The sequence below is a fragment of the Rhopilema esculentum genome, chromosome 19 (assembly GCF_057945365.1).
Source record: "Rhopilema esculentum isolate cy_ngs chromosome 19, ASM5794536v1, whole genome shotgun sequence".
In the NCBI taxonomy this organism is placed as follows: Eukaryota; Metazoa; Cnidaria; class Scyphozoa; order Rhizostomeae; family Rhizostomatidae; genus Rhopilema; species Rhopilema esculentum.
The window spans coordinates 4384485-4405268 of NC_142833.1; the positions used below are offsets into that span (position 1 = coordinate 4384485).

Genomic DNA, 20784 nt, shown 5'->3' on the forward strand with positions numbered 1-20784 from the left:
AAGAATTTGAAGAATTTGAAGAATTGAGGCAGTAAGTCGTTTTGGTGTATACTGCTGCGTGTCTTTGTGACTAAAAATTGCGCAGATTTACGTTCCAAGCTAATGGAGCTCGATGTTTAAAAGTCCGTCTTCCAATTTTGCAAGTAAGCTTTTGAACCTCTCATAGAAACTCCCCTAAGACTCCCTGGGAAACAAAGCAAATTACAAGATTTATAGAGGGTTAAAAATCGAAGGACAATAGGTGAAAGTAGCATAGAGTTTCGTGCATACAAGGTTAAAGACGATGTGCGCATAAGCAAATCCAGTAGTGTTTAAAAAAGGCGGTGGATGCACTTTATGCTCTGACTTTACCCCGGGAAAAGAGACTAGAATATAAAAAGGAACATATACGTCCATACTCGGCTTTGATAACTAAAGAATAGGAAAGACCTTCCATCAAGAGAAAGTACAGGACATTGGGAAGTATGCAGAAGGGCTGGAAGATGTTTGGACATCCAATACAAAGATTTCTAGAATAAAAGAGATATTAAAGATCGTTGGGGTCCTTATTGAAATGGAGAAATGAAGGTGATGAAGGCAAGATTAAATATATATATATATATATATATGCGAAGCTCACTGCGCATGCGCTGTTTGAGCACTCTGGCAGGGTTCCACAATCAATCCGTTAAACTGCCTTGTTGCTCTGACAGCATAGCTCGGGTTGTGTCTCAGACAAGCTCTGTGCTGCACTGACGAGCCCACAAAGGGCGAAACAGTACTGTCTGCAGATTGAGTATATATATATATATATATATAGATAGACTAAAATAAACAGACTATTGTGACACAACTATGAGTTTCATGTGTAAACAATCATCAGGTGTATACACCTGATGATTGTTTACACATGAAACTCAGAGTTGTGTCACAATAGTCTGTTTATTTTAGTCTATCTAATCGCTCCGGTAAGTTGAGCACTCTAGACAGCAATATGATAATAAATATATATATATATATATATATATATGAAGATTATTATTGGAAAAGAACAATAAAGCAAGAAAGACCGTTTTTTTCTATTAGCGAGTAACTTTATCAAAGTTATTAAAGGTATGAAAGAAAGAAGAAAAAGAAGGTTGAGAAAAATATTAAAAAAAAGAACAATAAAGACAGGGTGAAAAGAAATGGAGAAAAAAGGAGTTATGGAGGTAGGGAACAAGAAAAACAAGGAGAAGAAGTGGAAGAAGAATAAAATTAGAAATGCGAAGATAAAATATAAAGAAAAAAGAGAAAATGAAAAATGAAAGCATAGAAAAAGATGGAAGAAAAGTTGTTTAAAACAAGATGAAGTATGGTATGAATATAGAAAAAAGAAAGAAAAATGAGAAAAAGTTAATGGAAAAGAGAAAAGGAAAAAAGATGCTGCCTAAACGAATCAAAATGAATAATAACGCAAACTACATCCTCTTTTTCACTTTGGAGTTTTGTTATGTTCTGTTAAAGCAATTGAATTCAGACCATTTCTATAAGAGTTTCGTAATATTTCTGAAAAGTATTTTAAAGAAATAACTTCTTTCAAAAGTAAGTCAGCCGGGTTTTCATAATGTTGATGCGACCCTTGTTTATTTTTTTTCTTGCAGTACGTAAAATCACTGGCAAAAATATTTGGAACACCCAACATTTTGCGCTGTGCTTTTCTTCTTTTTAATTTGTTCCCCGAATGCAACAGCTCTTAACCCTCTTTCCCTCTAGAACAATGTTGATAGTTCAAAAAAAATCATGCAAGCTACAAGAACAGTGTATTCCAAAATCCTATACCTATTTCTAAAGTAAATCGATATTGTTCCTAGGAGGAGTTGGGGGTGGCTTAAATTACCTTTGAAAACTCACGTTCCAAGACATTTGGCAGTGAATGTATATGTAAAAAAGCTTTTTTTGAGGCAAAAGGTAATCAGTTGCTAGACTTGCAAATCTCCAATCCCATGTATAAAAGCGAATCTGTTTGGCGAAGAGATCCTATATTTAGACCTCTTTGCCAAACAAGTTGCATAACGAATGTTCTGTTAATTCTGAACAGCATTTATCACATACAAAGGCAAAATAAAGATATATGTAGTAAGCACATGTAGAGCGGAATCAATTAACATACATTTCGCTTATAGAGATCGCATCTGCAATGCGTTTATCATCTTCCTGTGGACATTAAACTTGAATTATTATTAGAAAAATAGGTTTCAAGGAAACAAAATTGAAAACACCCTATTTTAATCGGTGGTGTGAAAAGTGGTCTCGTGGGAAGTTTTTTGCACGAATGTAGCAGCAACAGAAGAATTTCTAGCAAACTTCAATTGAAAGAGGAATAAAATGTCATTGGCTTTTGTTGAAAGATGCAATTATCAGAATAATTGAGAGACAAGATGTAAAAAATATTAGCCCCAGCTTCTCATATTTACTGACATCAAGACATTTAGGCATGTGTAAACAAAGAAAACTTTGGTACAAGGCCAATAACAGCTCAAGAAGAAGTCTTCCATATTGCAGTTTCAAGTGCTAAAGAGACTCTTTCAGTGAATCTATTTGATCCGGTCAAAAGAATTCGAGCATCCGCTAATTGAGTGCAAAATCATTTTGCACCTGCTTTTCAACAGGTAGGACTTGATTTAAATACTAAATAAACAACATGTACTTGAAGAAGCGAGTAATCGGCATGATGCTTGCAAAATTTAAGTCAGTGCTTCGATATGAATCGGAGTTGTATTGTAGATAAATTACTGGGGGTTCTTGGCCTTTGCAAAGTTTTGTTCCTACCTTCAAAGACATAAAACCTACTACCAACAACAACCTTATCAAAAGAATTGCTTGCAACAGAAGCGGACTGGCCCACCGGGATACCGGGAAATTTCCCGGTGCGCCCTCTGCCCCAAGTTATTTTTCTCAAAAACATGAAAACTTTCAAAAGACATGATGTTGGGCGAAATGTTGGATCGTTTTACCACCTTGTTGGGTCTTCCAACATCGTAAAATTCGATGTTCGACGAAATTTGACTGAGGTCTGAAATGTTGGCTGCTGATGTCCAATAATTTTTTGTTTTGAAGTATTAAGCGAAATGTTGGATCGTTTGACCACCTCAGCTAACATTGTTGGCTCTGCGCATACGTAGTCGGTAAAAGACTGCCAAAATTCAATCATAGCATTGTTGTTGACTTCTCGGGTTGATTATGTTCGCTTCGACTCTCGCTTCGACTCTCGCTTCGACTCTCGCTTCGACTCTCGCTTCGACTCTCGCTTCGACTCTCGCTTTGACCCTCGCTTCGATTCTAGCTTCGACTCTAGATTTTGCTTACAATTGATACCATTTATAGCTATGGCGGCGATTGCCTTTCGTTTTCTCTGATCGAAATGTGGTGGCGCATCGTTATGTGCGGCCATGATCGTGGGCGTCTGGTGTTCCTATTGTTTTTAAGCAACATCAATGTTACTTACTACCCATTCCCTTTTCGATCTGCGCGAGAGAATGTTGGACGAAATGTTGGGCGAAATGTTAGATCGTTTGACCAGGGCCTTAAGTTGACCACTATTATCTGCAAATTCTGCAAGCATTTCTGAAAATCTTGTAAAGAACATATTTCGCTTTGAGCAATGACTTTGAAAGAAGCAAATGTTTTAAACATACTAGAAGCTTTTTTGTCTGAAACTCCTCAGAGTATAAAACATCTTGTAACTTTAGTTAGCTTGCAATATTTTCAAGCAGGTGCACAATACTTGAATTAATTCGATTTCTGTTGAGGGGGTAGTAGGGATTTTCACTAGCTAACTAGCAGACTATTTGCCAATTGACTGATGACTAATAATTTTGTGAAACCAGTGACTTCTGACTAACCATATTAGTTTTTGACTTATGGCTAATCTTATGGCTAATGCAAATTAATCCTAGTGCCTGATATCCAATAACTGACGGCTCGCACTTTGGAAAAAAAATAGCTGAGCACTTCCTTGTGCTCTTTCTAATCAGAATGGTTGTAACTTGGATAAAATTATCGATGTGTTGGATATTGGGTATGGGAACGTTCACATATTATGTAATCAAAGATGGGGAGGGGGGATTTACATAAACTTTATGGCTATTACGGTTATTATGGCTATTTATTAAAGTTTGTTAAAATAGTTGTTTAAAGAGAAGGAGATTTTTCAAGTATTGCCGATTTTTGATTCCATAATTTGTGCACATTCCTTGTGTTGTCTCTCTTGAATAATAGCCCTTTTTTCTTTGGGCCATCAACTATCTCTTGATAATGAAAACTGCTCTAAGTATGATAGAGGACAATACTTCCTGTCCGTGGCAAGCTATTATGTTTTTGCAATTCAACTAGCAACTCATAGGCATCCTGCTTTTTGTACGTTAAAACTAGGAGTTTTAAACCAACAAAAATTATCACTACTTGAAGTCAAAAATCTTGAACACTTTTTGAGAAACTTCATACAGAATTTGTTGAGGATTGATGCCCTCATGTTAGAACCTTCTAGAAAACTTAATGGAAAGTTAAACCGGCTGTTTTGAAAAACAAACTGGTTTCAAATTTACAACTAGCTATTAAAGTTTTCCAATCTTTCTTCAAATTTTTGTCCCGGAAAGGGACTGCGTCTTTTCTTAAGAAATTCTTTATCTTTTCACCATTTCTACGCACAGTTTTACATAGAGAGGGAGCCTTTCAACCTGCAAAATCATCAATTTGCATAAAAAGGATGGCAGCAAGATCTCTTAAAATCCATTTGTCCAAGATGTGTTATCAGACATTTTCGGATAAGTCTACCGTTTTGAGCACATGTTTAATACCTAATCAAACTAATCATAATTCCGCACGCTGGTGTACTGGCATCATATCTTTTGTAAATGATATGTAACTGTAGCGTGGAGGCAGGAGCAACATAGTCATTAGTCTAGCAGGTGCTGAGGCACCCTTTCACATTTCTCAATGATATGCTGCAAAACCTTCAAAAAATTTTATGGTACCGTTTGATGAGAACGGAGTCATATGTTTTGTCAAATTTCTAAAGATTTCGAGATCGAATTGAATCGAAAATAATCTCGTCTCTTAGGCCAGAGAAGCTGCTTTCTTTATAAAATCTTGGAAGTGAGTGTCTCGCTAACTGAAAAACGGGCTTTGGGTTTTAGTCCAACTTTCAAAATCTATCATTTTGATATCATCATTTGATACATAAAATTGAGGACAATACGTCATTTGATACCTACTCATTTTACCATCCGTGTAGAAGTTTCAAATACAGTCAATTTGACAGAGAGTCTTCTTCATGCCAATGCCAATTGTGGATGAATACTTTGATTTTCAACATGGGACATGTTCCGAAATTCTAAATAGGGTGTTTTTCAGAAAATTTCCAGGGGCGAGCCCCTGAGCCCCCGTTTCATTTCCCACCTAGTTCTCTCATTCTTTTGTCCATTGCAAAGGGTTTTAAGGATGAATTATGACAATGTTTGCAACAAACTGATTCGTTTCAAACAGTTTAGACAAGATTTTTCCGGGCCCCTTTTACAAGCCCCAAAAATAAGCAACTTCAACACCTATTGGCGCCCTTTTGCTTGCTTTTCCCGGTGGATCAAAGGGTAGCCAGTCCGCCATTGGTTGCAATCTTGATTTCAAATATGGTTGATTCCATAAAAAGCTTCTTTTGATCGATAATAGAAAAATAAATGTAGTGGCCTAAACGATCTTTTGTCTGATCTCTCAAGCAACTAAGAAACAACCTGCCAATCATTAGTGAAGCAAACTTAATTTTTTTCTGAGACAAGCTGTGTGCAGAATTAAGACAACGCCCCAACCTTCCTCTGGATGCAACTTTTCTCTATTGGCCTTCCTCGAAATTTGTTTTTTGTTTTGATTTAAAGTTTTGTATAGAAATGGATTTAAAGTTAAACAATTTATGGTCTGGTCTTCACTAATTGGCAGGAAATAGTATGCTATGTTTCCATTTTTTTGTATCATCTTCAATGGAAAGTTCAAACAGTACGGTAAATTCTTCTCACTTTATATACTCTTGTCAAGCCATACATTGGCCTTCCTCAAAACAACTGTTCTTTGGATAACCTTCCTCTGATTCACAGCCGTGGAACCGTGATGTTTTCGTGACCCTGGCAGAGTGCTAACAATAACGAAGCGTATTCATGATTAAGTGTAACTCCATGCGATAAAGACCTCCTTATAATATATAATCACACGTTATTTGTTAAGCAGTGTATTGTAAATGCTAATTTGAATTTGTCAACCGATAATTATGCCATTTGACAATCATTTGTTGCATGCATCCCGAAGTTTAAATTTTCTAGAGATCAAATTCATAAGATCTTTAAAAAACAGCCACTATTAAAAGTTTACCAGGGCTGCTAGCCATCTCCTGTTCACAGAAATTAGAATGGATTGAATGACATTATTACAATGTACTTGAAAAAGGAAAACTGAAGAGAAGAGGTCCTATAATTGAACCCTGTGGTGCCACAATGTCATTGCCTACTAGACATTTTCAGCTTTGGCTGACCCGTATGAACAAAATGTTTTCTGCTTAAAAAACTTGCCCGGTCGTGAGCAAGTCAGGTTTGATTCACTTTAGTTGGTTTTTTATTTTGGTGGCATTTGGTGGCAGTCTATTTACAGCATTAGAGTTTTTCAGCTTGCAGGCACAGCGGAGCGTTGGAAGTGTGGGGGATCTAAAAAAATGCGAGGGCTAAAACCAAATGTATTATGGCTTTGCTGGTAGCTTACTTCTCAATAATTTACATTTTTTATTAAAAGTGAGCTGTTAAAGTCTCTCCCCAGCCCCCCTGCTCTGCGATGTCTGGTTTGACGTCACAAAAAACTTGTTTTCCAATTTTCGAATTTTAATCACATAACAGCAAAAAACACGATGAAATACTTCCAAATATGCAAAATCAGTCGAACATATCTAAAATTGGGGGAGATATGTCCAGTAAAATATTTGAAGTTCTCTTTCGGAGTACTATCATTTTACCCTGTTCTATGAATTTAGACCAAGTTACAGAGGTTTGGTGGGAAGGAGCCTGTGCTAATGTAACCATATTTTTGCCAATTCGTAACACATTTGACTGATTTTGTAACTTTAGAGGTATTTCACGATGCTCTTTCAGTTTTTGGATCTAAATTCAAAAATTGTAAAAATAGTTTTTATGACGTCATAACTTTAGAACTTCTTTTAAATCATACGTCGAAAAATGTCGTTAGACATAACAAGATATTAAGGTGTTTTACCTACTGGAAAGGCAAACAAAGGATAAACATAAAGACCTTCCCTTTGTGACTATATTACAAGCTATGCTTCATGTGGATGCATTATATTCAATGTGCAAATTTCCCTTTCCTTTCCGATTTGTAATATTAAGAATTTTGCAGTAATAAGTGAAATATGATTGTTGCTCTCTTATACGACTTTCATCTCTTCTGTTTTAATTCATGTGGAGTGTTTAATTGTGTCTCTTTAAGCATTCAATTCTCCCACTGCATAGTTGCAATTGTTTTGTTTTCAACGTGCAACTAACGGAAATCTCCTCCGATGATCCACTGCAGAATTTGAATTGATGGTAGTCTTTAATGAATGCTTATGGCCACTCTTCACAGATAAGTTTCCCAATGGTATGGGCACCTTCTTCAGACGCATGTCCTGTATCTCCAAGCCTCACTTCAGTTATTGGCAGCCTCTTGTTGTCGGTGACAAATCCCTCGTCAAATCGCCATACCGCATCATTTGCATAACAGTTGCAAAGATCTGAACTTTTTGCACATGTACCAGTTATCCCACAACTGCATCCTATGATAGGATAATGCCTATTCAAAGCCAGTTGCATTTTTAATCATTAACTTCTTTTTTTCCAATGAACTATGTTTATGCCTGTACCAGTTTTATTCCAATAAATTATTTATCAAGAAATGTTGACAAAATCAATTTCTAGTCAGTATTTTGCTTCATCTAATGCAAATTTGATGACGTTATTGAAGCTACTATAAGCTTACAAAGGTAGAAAGAAATATGCAGGTATACCTACGATATATTATGGGATCCTATGATCATGTATGATACGAACGGATTCTCAACTACATGGAGTCCTATGCTTTGGGGTCCTATGGTCGTGTTTAATACAACGGGTGCTATATTTAAGAGTCCTATACTATTTGACCCAATGGTCGTATATGATAAAACGAGGTCTTAAACAATATAGAGTCCTATTCAGAATGGAATCCTATACTTTGGGGTCCAATGGCCGTATACGATTCTATGGGGTCCAATACAACATCGATTCCTATACTTTGGGGTCCAATGGTTGTAAATGACGCAACGAAGTCCTGTTTTATTTTCGGGTTCTTAAACTGAATCCTACTTCCAAGATTATTGGTTCTACCCCTCTCCATCTTCAAACTGCCTTTTCTAACAAAATCTATTAGAATGTGTTATGTTGGACGTGATTTCAACTGCGAATCGAAGCCAAGTCAAGAAAAATTCTAACCCATACCTCTTCCTTTTGTTGGCCCACCACCAAAGTACTCCATTCCATTACCGCTTCTATCGACGAGGTATCCACGATATGGGGTACTCGAGGAAGAGAAATACAAACTCATTGAAAAGCAATCTATTCTAGTGAACTGGTGGCATTGACGTGACGAATCGACAAAGCTTGTCAAGTCTTGAAGTCGATTGGTGTAGGTGATTCTGTGCCTGTGAGTTGAAATTCCAGAATTTGCATTAGTTTCATAAGCAGTCAAATTTCAAATTTCAGGGCTTGGTAGTTATTCTTGTTTTTAAGCGCAGTTTATTTTGTAGTGAAAGGAGAAGAAAATTTTTGTAGGTATTTCTGACAGTTGGTAGGGGGTTCTTTTCACCTGTTTATTTGTTTTATACCTTCCTACATTATCAATAATTACCTGATACTCTGTACCCTGGGTACCAGAGTCACTATATAAAATAATAGATAGTCTGGTATTTTATTTTATTTTATATATAGTGAGTCTGGTACCCAGGGTAGCTATTATGCAGACAAAAATTTTGTAGTATATTCTACTGATGTTGTCATCCATAGTATTCTACAATTACATTAATATGTAATTTTCCCAAATTTGTATAATTTGAAAAGAACATCTTTATTTAACAACTCTGTGTTACTTGCCGATACGATCCAGGGTCTTCAAACCCTCTAACCACTATGCGTGATTCGCTGTCGTGATCAAATACTGCGAGAACATTTCCTTTCTCTCTGTTGCATTTGACTTTTATTGGTTCTTGCATATTCTTGTGCTGAATCCAGTATACCCCATTGTTAAGGTCCCCTGGTAAGGCCTCTTTGCAGGAAGGATAAATCTGTAAAACTATTAAAAATGCTACAATTATTTAAAGAAATGGAAGATTGATCGGAACATATATATCGGAATTAAGAAACATTAAAACGTAACAATCTAAACGAGGTATGTTTGGTAAATGAGTGTGTTCATTCAGTTGTTTCAAGTTTGTTCACAGCTTATCGATCGACAGATTACGCAAATTGCATAGAATGTATTTCATGCTCCAATGAAAATGATTGAAAATAACTTCATGAAAACTTGCTGCTCATCAAACATTGCCTGCTTTTTGCGAAACAAAACTTTTATCGAATTGTAAATAGAAAAAAATCAATTTATTTCTCTCTCAATCTAATAATTTCTTTCCTGGCTGTTTTTCTAACATCACCAATGTGTCTTGCAACCTTCTTTATATTATAGTTCAGCTTTGGTATTGTTTCTTGCAAAACCATTTCCACTCCACTTCGCGTCGTACAGAAATATCAGGCGACGTAAAGAAATTTTGACATGCCTTTTCCTATTTCAAGAACGACATTGAGTTTTCAATCAAAACTTATGTTCTGTTTCGGAAAAGGCTATTTTTGAAAAGCGAGTCCTAACCATTTTGCTCTTCCCACCTTATCGCCCACATTATGAGTAAAATGGGGAATATAAAATAGTTACACAAGATTTTATCGCAAGAAATACTCTCTGCAAGATTGCCTTACCTTTTCTCCAAACTGTTTCTGTATCTTCGTCTGCCTCACTGATAACGTAATTCTCTGTTAAAAGCTGAAACTTTTGTGACACCTTGTTGAATTTAATGTATGCACAACTTTGGTCGCGATCACACCTAAAATGCATCTTTGAAATGCCAGTATTTATACCATTTTGGTCTCCTTTTTCAAGCATAAAGAAGCTGCTTGATGCCACAACAGGCGCGTTTAAAGACAGGAACAACGGGTACAAAAATACACTGGGCAACATTGTCCACCTCCTGTAAAATCTAACTGACTTTGACATTTTACAAAACATGCAAAAGATTTAAAGCCTTCAAATTAGCCATCTGTTTTATAAACTGCAGAAACAAAACCGGCAGAACAAACAAAAGAAAGCAATGCAAATTCTGTTGAGTCAATTTAACTTAATCTACGTAGAAACGAAACTATTGGTGATTGTAAATCACCTCCGTCATCATCGTCGTTATTAGAAATTCTCGGCTATAAATATCTTGTTTGCGTTGTAAAATTATTTGTTTCAATTGAGACGTTATGAATATTCAGTTTACCTCACTGTCGTTATAAGTCTCAGCAAAAATATACATTCCAAACAGAAATCGTTTAAAATACAATTTCTATTGCAATAAAATTAATCCGTATTAAAACAAAGTTAAATATACAAATAATATAGAGCCATAGAACAGGTGACATATTTTGTAAGTTATTTGGCCTGTTAGGGCCTGTTTACATGGATAAAATCTTCCCACCTTCCAGCCTGTGAGCCACGAGGTGAGATCCCACCCTTCTATAGAGTAATTTGTGTTTTTGTCTTGTATTCCAGAGGGACAAGGAGGAGCATTACTACCCGACCAGGGACTTTACCAGACCAACTTTTTCCAGACCAGTTTGTTGTGTAGAATTCAAAAAGAAAAGTTGATAGGGTGGGAGAGGGGGCTTTTTCGAGATACAGGGGTTTTATCCAAAAACTGGGATGCAGCCTGTGAAAGAGCTGTCAATAACCACCAGAGGAGAAACTTTACCAAACCAACTATTGCAAGACTAGTTTTAGGTGTAGAATTCAAAAGGAAATGTTGATAGAGTAGGAGAGGGGGGCTTTTCCGAGAGACAGGGGTTTTATCCAAAAACTGGGATGCAGCCTGTGAAAGAGCTGTCAATAACCACCAGAAGAGAAACTTTACTAAACCAACTATTGCAAGACTAGTTTTGGGTGTGGAATTCAAAAGGAAATGTTGATAGAGTAGGAGAGGGGGCTTTTTCGAGATACAGGGGCTTTCTCCAAAACTGGGATAACGCCACTGAATGTCCTATTAATAGATCAAGTTTATATCTAATGCATCTTCATACACAAGGGGAGCAAAAACTTACCACAAAGGGTTGAGGCAATTTTCCAAAATACCACTGCTCATTTTGAGAGGTAAACCCCAAAAGTTTCCCTAAATTTTCATAAATATTGAAAAATCTAATATTTTGCAATTTTACAGTTATAATTTTGCAATTTTACTGCAAAAATACTTTCGATAGAGGAAAGGTGTTTTAAAAATAATTTTAGAGAAATTCTTATTGTAATTTGATCCAAAATGGTTGCCTTGAATTCAAGATGGCTGCTATTGTTTGGGAAAAATGTTACCCTTCTTTGCAGCATCTGGTCATTCACTTTACGCCAAGTCTGCTCACATCTATCTACAAAAAATGTCAAATCTTCAGGAAACCCATCCAATTGTCTATGTAAAGTTTCAGCAGGGGTATCATGTTGTCAGAAGAAGTAACCGTTTTGGGCAGGACTTTCAATTGACCTTGTGATTGAACAAGTTCTAAAGAGAAGTTTGAAAACAACTGGCGGACTCACTCGTGGGAGAGGGATGACCGAACTTCAAAGAGCAATTTGGCTCTGCTCAACACCTGCCTGTGCTGAAGTAAATCGTGCAATGCAAGAAGTTACAAATGTTGCGTATGAAACAAGAGAACAGCACAAAGAAACATCTCAAACTCGTATCAAGAGACGTCAAGAAATCCGTTTGACAACTGTAAGGAGCTTGCAAGCATTGACACAGGAGAAGTTGCAATTTCCGCTGTCAGTCTAGATGATGCAAAGGAAATCGGGAAATGTATTTTAGAATCAATGTCTCGAAGTGAAGTTGGAGAGTATACGTTTAAAAGGAAAGACATTGCCGTAATCATAAAAGCAAGATCCAGCATCCAAATAGATGGTGAAATCATTTCTATCGACCCGCTCTTGATGTTTCAACGTCTAATAACAGCTGTCAGAGGTCTCGGATCAGAGCTAGACTTAGAGACAGCTTTTTATTATGAGTTATTCATATTTCCTCCAGATAGCAAACTCTATTTGGTCTTTAATTGGACCTGATGTTGACTCGTTTCCAGAGGATCCTTTTTATGTCCCTGATGGAGGCTCCTTTTATAATGAAAATTTTATTGCAGCATTAGCTTCCCTAATTCATACCAGCAGTTCATTGAGGAGTTCTGTCACAACTTTCCTGAAACTATCTGTAAGCACATGACGATGCAATAAGCGTCACGGAAATGGCTGTTTCGACAGGGTATAGTTTCAAAGCGAATAGGAATTTGAAAAATTCGAGACATAAGGATCTGCGCTTTCTGCTGATATAAGTCAGATTTTGTTACCTCAAACGCAAGGGTACAAAATAGCTTTTGAACGTGGTACACTCATTTAAGCAATAAATTTGACTGGAAAATGACATTTTACAATATTTACCAATTATTTTGATATGGTTGAAATCACCACATTCTTGTGCATCGAATGATGTATAGTTTAATCTGATTCCGTTAATAGTCTTGCTTTTTGGAAGAGAAAACCAAATATCGTGTCAAAAACGTTTACCGTAACCTTAAAAGTTCCTAGAAATGGATTTCGAGTTAAACAATTTATGGTCTGGTCTTCACTCTTTGACAGGAAGTAGTATGCTATGTTTCCATTTTTTTGTATCATCTTCAATGGAAAGTTCAAACAGTACGGTAAATTGTTCTCACTTTTTATACTCTTGTCAAGTCACGCATTGGACTTCCTCAAAACAACTGTTCTTTGGATAACCTTCCTCTGGCTCACAGCCGTGGAACCGTGATATTTTCGCGACCCTGGCTGAGTGCTAACAATAACGAAGCGTATTCATGATTAAGTGTAACTCCATGCGACAAAGACCTCCTTATAATATATAATCACACGTTATTTGTTAAGCAGTGTATTGTAAATGCTAATTTGAATTTGTCACCCGATAATTATGCCATTTGACAATCATATGTTGCATGCATCCCGAAGTTTAAATTTTCTAGAGATCAAATTCATAAGATCTTTAAAAAAACAGCCACTATTAAAAGTTTACCAGGGCTGCTAGCCATCTCCTGTTCACAGAAATTAAAATGGATTGAATGGCATTATTACAATGTACTTGGAAAAGGAAAACTGAAGAGAAGAGGTCCTATAATTGAACCCTGTGGTGCCACAATTTCATTGCCTACTAGACATTTTCATTTTCAGCTTTGGCTGACCCGTATGAACAAAATGTTTTCTGCTTATAAAACTTGCCCGGACGTGAGCAAGTCAGGTTTGATTCACTTTAGTTTGTTTTTTATCTTGGTGGCATATAAAGTAGTATTTCTTGTGAGGTATATTTGTGCTTTGTGTGGACGATATCTGTGGAGAGTATAAGCAAAAATGAAATCGTTGCTACACTAAGAGCAGTCTATTTACAGCATTAGAGTTTTTCAGTTTGCAGGCACCGCAGAGCATTGGGAAATGTGGGGGATCTAAAAAAGTGCGAGGGCTAAAACCGAATGTATTATGGCTTTGCTGGTAGCTTACTTCTCAATATTTTGCATTTTTTATAAAAAGTGAGGTGTTAAAGTCTCTCCCCAGCCCCCTCCTCTGCGATGTCTGGTTTGACGTCACAAAAAACTTGTTTTCCAATTTTCGAATTTTAATCACATAACAGCAAAAAACACGATGAAATACTTCCAAATATGCAAAATCAGTGGAAAATATCTTAAATCGTGGGAGATATGGCCAGTAAAATATTTGAAGTTCACTTTCGGATTACTGTTATTTTACCCTGTTCTATGAATTCAGACAAAGTTACAGAGGTTTGGTGGGGAAAGAGCCTTTGCTAATGTAACCATATTTTTGCCAACACATTTGACTGATTTTGTAACTTTAGAGGTATTTCACGATGCTCTTTCAGTTTTTGGATCTAAATTCAAAAATTGTAAAAACAGTTTTTATGACGTCATAACTTTAGAACTTCTTTTAAATCATACGTTGAAAAATGTCGTTAGACATAACAAGATATTAAGGTGTTTTACCTACTGGAAAGGCAAACAAAGGATAAACATAAAGACTTTCCCTTTGTGACTATATTACAAGCTATGCTTCATGTGGATGCATTATATTCAATGTGCAAATTTCCCTTTCCTTTCCGATTTGTAATATTAAGAATTTTGCAGTAATAAGTGAAATATGATTGTTGCTCTCTTATACGACTTTCATCTCTTCTGTTTTAATTCATGTGGAGTGTTTAATTGTGTCTCTTTAAGCATTCAATTCTCCCACTGCATAGTTGCAATTGTTTTGTTTTCAACGTGCAACTAACGGAAATCTCCTCCGATGATCCCCTGCAGAATTTGAATTGATGGTAGTCTTTAATGAATGCTTATGGCCACTCTTCACAGATAAGTTTCCCAATGGTATGGGCACCTTCTTCAGACGCACCACCTGTATCTCCAAGCCTCACTTCAGTTATTGGCAGCCTCTTGTTGTCGGTGACAAATCCCTCGTCAAATCGCCATACCGCATCATTTGCATAACAGTTGCAAAGATCTGAACTTTTTGCACATGTACCAGTTATCCCACAACTGCATCCTATGATAGGATATTGCCTATTAAAAGCCAGTTGCATTTTTAATCATTAACTTCTTTTTTTCCAATGAACTATGTTTATGCCTGTACCAGTTTTATTCCAATTAATGATTATCAAGAAATGTTGACAAAATCAATTTATATTCAGTATTTTGCTTCATCTAAATAAAATTTGATGACGTTATTGAAACTACTATAAGCTTACAAAGGTAGAAAGAAATATGCAGGTATACCTGCGATGTGATACTATTGGTTCATATATTATGGGATCCTATGATCATGTATGATACGAACGGATTCTCAACTACATGGAGTCCTATGCTTTGGGGTCCTATGGTCGTGTTTAATACAAGGGGTGCTATATTAAATATTCTTATACTATTTAACCAAATGATCGTATATGATACAACGAGGTCTTATACAATATAGAGTCCTATTCAGAATGGAGTCCTATACTTTGGGGTCCAATCGCCGTATACGATTCTATGGGGTCCAATACAACATGGATTCATATACTTTGGGGTCAAATGGTTGTATATGACACAACGAAGTCCTGTTTTATTTTCGGGTTCTTAAGCTGAATCCTACTTCCAAGATTATTGGTTCTACCTCTCTCCACCATCATACTGTCTTTGCTAACAAAATCTATTAGAATGTGTTATGTTGGACGTGATTTCAACTGCGAATCGAAGCCAAGTCCAGAAAAATTCTAACCCATACCTCTTCCATTTGTTGGCCCACCACCAAAGTACTCCATTCCATTACCGCTTCTATCGACGAGGTATCCATAATATGGGGTACTCAAGGAAGGGAAATACAAGCCCATTGAGATGCAATCTATTCTAGTGAACTGGCGGCATTGACGTGACGAGTCGACAAAGCTTGTCAAGTCTTGAAGTCGATTCGTGTAGGTGATTCTGTGCCTGTGAGTTGAAATTCCAGAATTTGCATTAGTTTCATAAGCAGTCAAATTTCAAATTTCAGGGCAGAGTAATTTGAGGGTATTCTTGTTTTTAAGCGCAGCTTATTTTGTAGTGAAAGGAGAAGACAATTTTTGTAGGTATTTCTGACAGTTGGTAGGGGGTTCTTTTCACCTGTTTATTTGTTTTATACCTTCCTACATTATCAATAATTACCTGATACTCTGTACCCTGGGTACCAGAGTCACTATATAAAATAATAGATAGTCTGGTATTTTATTTTATTTTATATATAGTGAGTCTGGTACCCAGGGTAGCTATTATGCAGACAAAAATTTTGTAGTATATTCTACTGATGTTGTCATCCATAGTATTCTACAATTACATTAATATGTAATTTTCCCAAATTTGTATAATTTGAAAAGAACATCTTTATTTAACAACTCTGTGTTACTTGCCGATACGATCCAGGGTCTTCAAACCCTCTAACCACTATGCGTGATTCGCTGTCGTGATCAAATACTGCGAGAACTTTTCCTGTCTCTCTGTTGCATTTGACTTTTATTGGTTCTTGCATATTCTTGTGCTGAATCCAGTATACCCCGTTGTTAAGGTCCCCTGGTAAGGCCTCTTTGCAGGAAGGATAAATCTGTAAAACTATTGAAAATGCTACAATTATTTAAAGAATTGGAAGATTGATCGGAACATTTATACCGGAATTAACAAACATTAAACCGTACAAACATTTCAGATTTTGCTGTTCGCACTGGAAATATAGACATATTCTGTAATTTAAACATAGAATGAAATGAATCACTACTTTTGAAGATTTCTTACTGATTAGCTTTGGCTTCTACAGGCAAGTTAGGTTTTTTTCTTGTTGCGTTTAGAAACTTGTTTAAAGATTTGGGTGTCGGAAATGTTGCGCTTGTCGCTAACAGTTGAGATTATGATCTTGGTTTGTCGGTAATCGTGAAAAAATTAGGGACGTCATTTCATAGAATTACTGGGAAAGTTTGAGGTGCTTGGCTTTACTCGAACACATTTCACCGGTCAAAAACTGTCATCTCACAGTCACAAATAAGGGTGCAAGGAAGAGAAAGCTAAAGCTGTAGCCTTTTCTACATGCTCATTCGTGAAAGAAATCTTCGTGCAGAACATTTTTAAGACGTTGCTTGTTTTTGTTTTACTTCAAGCCTTTTTCCATTTCCTTCTATTTTTTCCCAGCTTTGTTTTGTTTCAGTCCAGATTATCCTAGAGTCAGTTGCTTTGATTCTGACTCTCCACCTTCGCATCGCTTGCACCTTTTTCAACTCATTCCTCCAGTGGCGGAAATTCATTTTTCAAGTAGGGGGGGAGGCGATACCCACAAAAGCAAGCAAATTTGTCGGTAAAATTGTGTCATTTATCTGCCACGGTATTCTTTGCTGTTAAACGTTTTTCCTATTCTGACATTTGAAAGTTTATCATAATGCCAACGCAAACTTCTGTCCCATTGTTATGTCAAAATCAAGCCACTTTGAACCAGCAAATTATTGTAAAAGAAAGCTAACAGGCATTGCCTAGGCTCCTCCTTTGGTCAAACTTGATGTTGTAAATATTTTTTAAGCATTTTCTGCCCATCCCTATAACGTCATATTTCCAAACTTTTTCTGAATTCGGCCAAAATTTCTAATCATTGTAGTGGCCTTTACTTAACCCTGAAGCAATCTAAACACTTTGCCTGTATAATCTTATTTGCTACATTCTTCTCCAACTTAAAAGTCATATAGCTAGAAAACAATAATTTTCCCCCCACAATGGCATGGTTTTCTCTTTCTTCTTATCCTTCGTTAGAATAAACCCCAGGCAATACAGTGAAAACGACACGGACCCAAATAAGGGATTGTAGAACATCCAATTTAAATCACCAACGCTAAATATAAATCAAGTATCATTGATGTTGCATACTATTCCTTGCAGAGATCACAAGTACAATTGAACGATGAAAATTCCGAGATTTTTTCTCGATTATTTGTAAAATTGTTGAGTATTTTATTTCGCTTGGAACTGACTTCCACATTTGGTTAGGTACATCTGTATGATACGGTATTAAATCCATACTTTTTAATGTGGCTTCATGATGTGGCTCCGCTGTGTTGAATCTGGAGTTTCTTAAGTTATATGGTGGTAACTAATGAGAACTAATAGCAATATTCCAATAGCCTTTTAAGCCAGCCTTACCCGTAAACTTAATTTGAATTTCGGGGCCCTTTCTCGACGAATTTGCCCGGGCCCTAAATTTGGAGCCAGTCCGCCCCTGAGGGCCTAATGTACAAGCGTTGTATAGCATTCATAAACAGAATGGTTTCAAAGTTTGTTCATTAAGTTGTTTCAAGTTTGTTCACAGCTTATCGATCGACAGATTACGCTAATGGCGTTGAATGTATTTCATTCCCATTGAAAATGGTTGAAAATAACTTGCCGCTCATCAAACAGTACCTGCTTTTTGTGAAACAAAACTTTTATCGAATTGTAAATAGAAAAAAATCAATTTATTTCTCTCTCCATCTAATAATTTCTTTTCCTGACTGTTTTTCTAACATCACCGATGGGTCTTGCAACCTTCTTTATATTATAGTTCAGTTTTGGTATTGTTTCTTGCAAAACCATTTCCACTCCACTTCGCGTCGAACAGAAATATCAGGCGACGTAAAGAAATTTTGACATGCCTTTTCCTATTTCAAGAACGACATTGAGTTTTCAATCTAAACTTATGTCCTGTTTCGGAAAAGGCTATTTTTGAAAAGCGAGTCCTAACCATTTTGCTCTTCCCACCTTATCGCCCAAATTAAGAGTAAATATAAATAGTTACTCAAGATTTTATCGCAAGAAATACTCGCTGCAAAATTGCCTTACCTTTTCTCCAAACTGTTTCTGTATTTTCGTCTGCCTCACTGATAACGTAATTCTCTGTTAAAAGCTGAAACTCTTGTGTCACCTTGTTGAATTTAATGTATGCACAACTTTGCTCGCGATCACACCTAAAATGCATCTTTGAGATGCCAACATTTATACCATTTTGGTCTCCTTTTTCAAGCATAAAGAAGCTGCTTGATGCCACAACAGGCGCGTTTAAAGACAGGAACAACGGGTACAAAAATACACTGGGGAACATTGTCCACCTCCTGTAAAATCTAACTGACTTTGACATTTTACAAAACATGCAAAAGATTTAAAGCCTTCCTATCAGCCATCTGTTTTGTAAGACTTCAGATGTTTGTGATACGAACGGCCAAAGTTTGAAATGCAAACGAGACTTTTGAAAAATGTATTGATGGAACATGCGCAGTAAGGTTCGGGAATGCCAGTGTTTTGGAGGGAAAGTTTGTGAAACTTCTATCTCGACGCAAAGTGAACCGAGGAGCGATTCTAAGCGAGTTGGGCATCAATATTCAACAGACGAGCAAGGGAAACAAGTTTTAATTGACCATACACTCTTATAATTGTTCTCTATTCCAGGATGCTGTCAGTCTGCATAAGGCCTGTATCACAGCTACGCGTAACAACCAGAATCGCAAATTACCACGAGGAAAAAATCACTCCGTGGAAATTGGATGCACCTTTGGTTGAAATACCCAATGTTTTGTTTTTGAAAGCCCCTGGAAATCCGTTTTTTTTCTTGGAAATCTCGCAATTCAAATTCTGATAATAATGTCCCTTCTCCTTTATCTATTTTTTTACCTTTATTTATTTATCTACCTTAATATATTTAGCAAAAACAAAACAAGCAGATCAAACAAAAGAAAGCAAAGCAAATTCTGTTGAGTCAATTTAGTCAGCAAACTCAATTATATGATACATCAATTGAAAGCTCTTGAAATGTGCATTCACATAAAACCTAGAATTGCTATATTGTATAATTCATTTGGAATATATAACGGATTTATGACTGTTTTTGCCGTTGTCGAAGACGTCATCAATCACGTGATACTGAGGCAAAAATTTTTGGTCCCATCTTGGATTCTGGATCTCCATACTCGAAAGTATATAAAACCATCGATATTATTTCGGTTAGATAAGAAATCACATTTTCACAGCCATAGCCCTGCCTACAGGTACGAAAAAGCTATTTTGTACCCAAGGAACCATTCGAAAGGCTCTGCACACGGCCAGGACAGATGTCGGGTAAAAAACGTTTGTCTCAAAATTTTTGTATTTGGTCTGGTCCGTCTTTTATAGCCAATTACAGCGATAAGAGAAATTTGAAATACCTGAGACACGCTTCGATAGCTAAGGATCTACACTTTCTACTGATATGAGTCGGATTTTGATACCTGAAACGCAAGGGTACAGAATAGTTTTGAAGGTGGTACACTCATTTGAGAAATAAATTTGCCTGGAAAATATCAATATTTGCCAAATATTTTGATATGGTTGAATTTGCCACATTCTTGTGCATCGATGATGTATAGTTTAATCTGATTCCGTTAATAGTTTTGCTTTTAAGAAGAGAAAACCAAATATCGCGTTGAAAAAGGTTTACCGTAGCCTTAAATGTTCTTAGAAATGGATTTCAAGTTAAATCATTTGTCGTCTGGTCTTCACTAATTGACAGGAAATAGTAAGCTATGTTTCCATTTTTTTGTATCATCTTCAATGGAAAGTTCAAACAGTACGGTAAATTCTTCTCACTTTATATACTCTTGTCAAGCCATGCATTGGCCTTCCTCAAAACAACTGTTCTTTGGATAACCTTCCTCTGGCTCACAGCCGTGGAACCGTGATATTTTCGCGACCCTGGCTGAGTGCTAACAATAACGAAGCGTATTCATGATTAAGTGTAACTCCACGCGACAAAGACCTCCTTATAATATAGTCTCACACGTTATTTGTTAAGCCGTATATTGTAAATGCTAGTTATACATTTGTCACCCGA

General features: G+C 36.5%; 2 protein-coding genes and 1 pseudogene across 2 annotated transcripts; 1 reads left to right on the top strand and 2 right to left on the bottom strand.

Annotated features, from left to right (window-relative positions):
- Nucleotides 1-6611: 6611 nt before the first annotated feature.
- Nucleotides 6612-10462, bottom strand: LOC135688561 (neurexin-4-like). Its single transcript, XM_089113888.1, has 4 exons — nucleotides 10047-10462; nucleotides 9171-9369; nucleotides 8520-8722; nucleotides 6612-7819 (listed from the first exon to the last, which is right to left on the bottom strand). The coding sequence occupies exons 1-4, from the start codon at nucleotides 10351-10353 to the stop codon at nucleotides 7611-7613; spliced, it is 918 nt and encodes a 305-aa protein (XP_088970014.1). The 5' UTR covers nucleotides 10354-10462; the 3' UTR covers nucleotides 6612-7610.
- A 200-nt stretch (nucleotides 10463-10662) lies between these two features.
- LOC148957930 (uncharacterized) lies at nucleotides 10663-13870 on the top strand (annotated as a pseudogene).
- A 292-nt stretch (nucleotides 13871-14162) lies between these two features.
- On the bottom strand, nucleotides 14163-20751 carry LOC148957931 (neurexin-4-like). Its single transcript, XM_089113886.1, has 4 exons — nucleotides 18765-20751; nucleotides 16325-16523; nucleotides 15667-15869; nucleotides 14163-14949 (listed from the first exon to the last, which is right to left on the bottom strand). Exons 1-4 carry the CDS (start codon nucleotides 19069-19071, stop codon nucleotides 14741-14743), a joined length of 918 nt encoding a protein of 305 aa, XP_088970012.1. The 5' UTR covers nucleotides 19072-20751; the 3' UTR covers nucleotides 14163-14740.
- Between the last annotated feature and the right edge of the window lie 33 nt (nucleotides 20752-20784).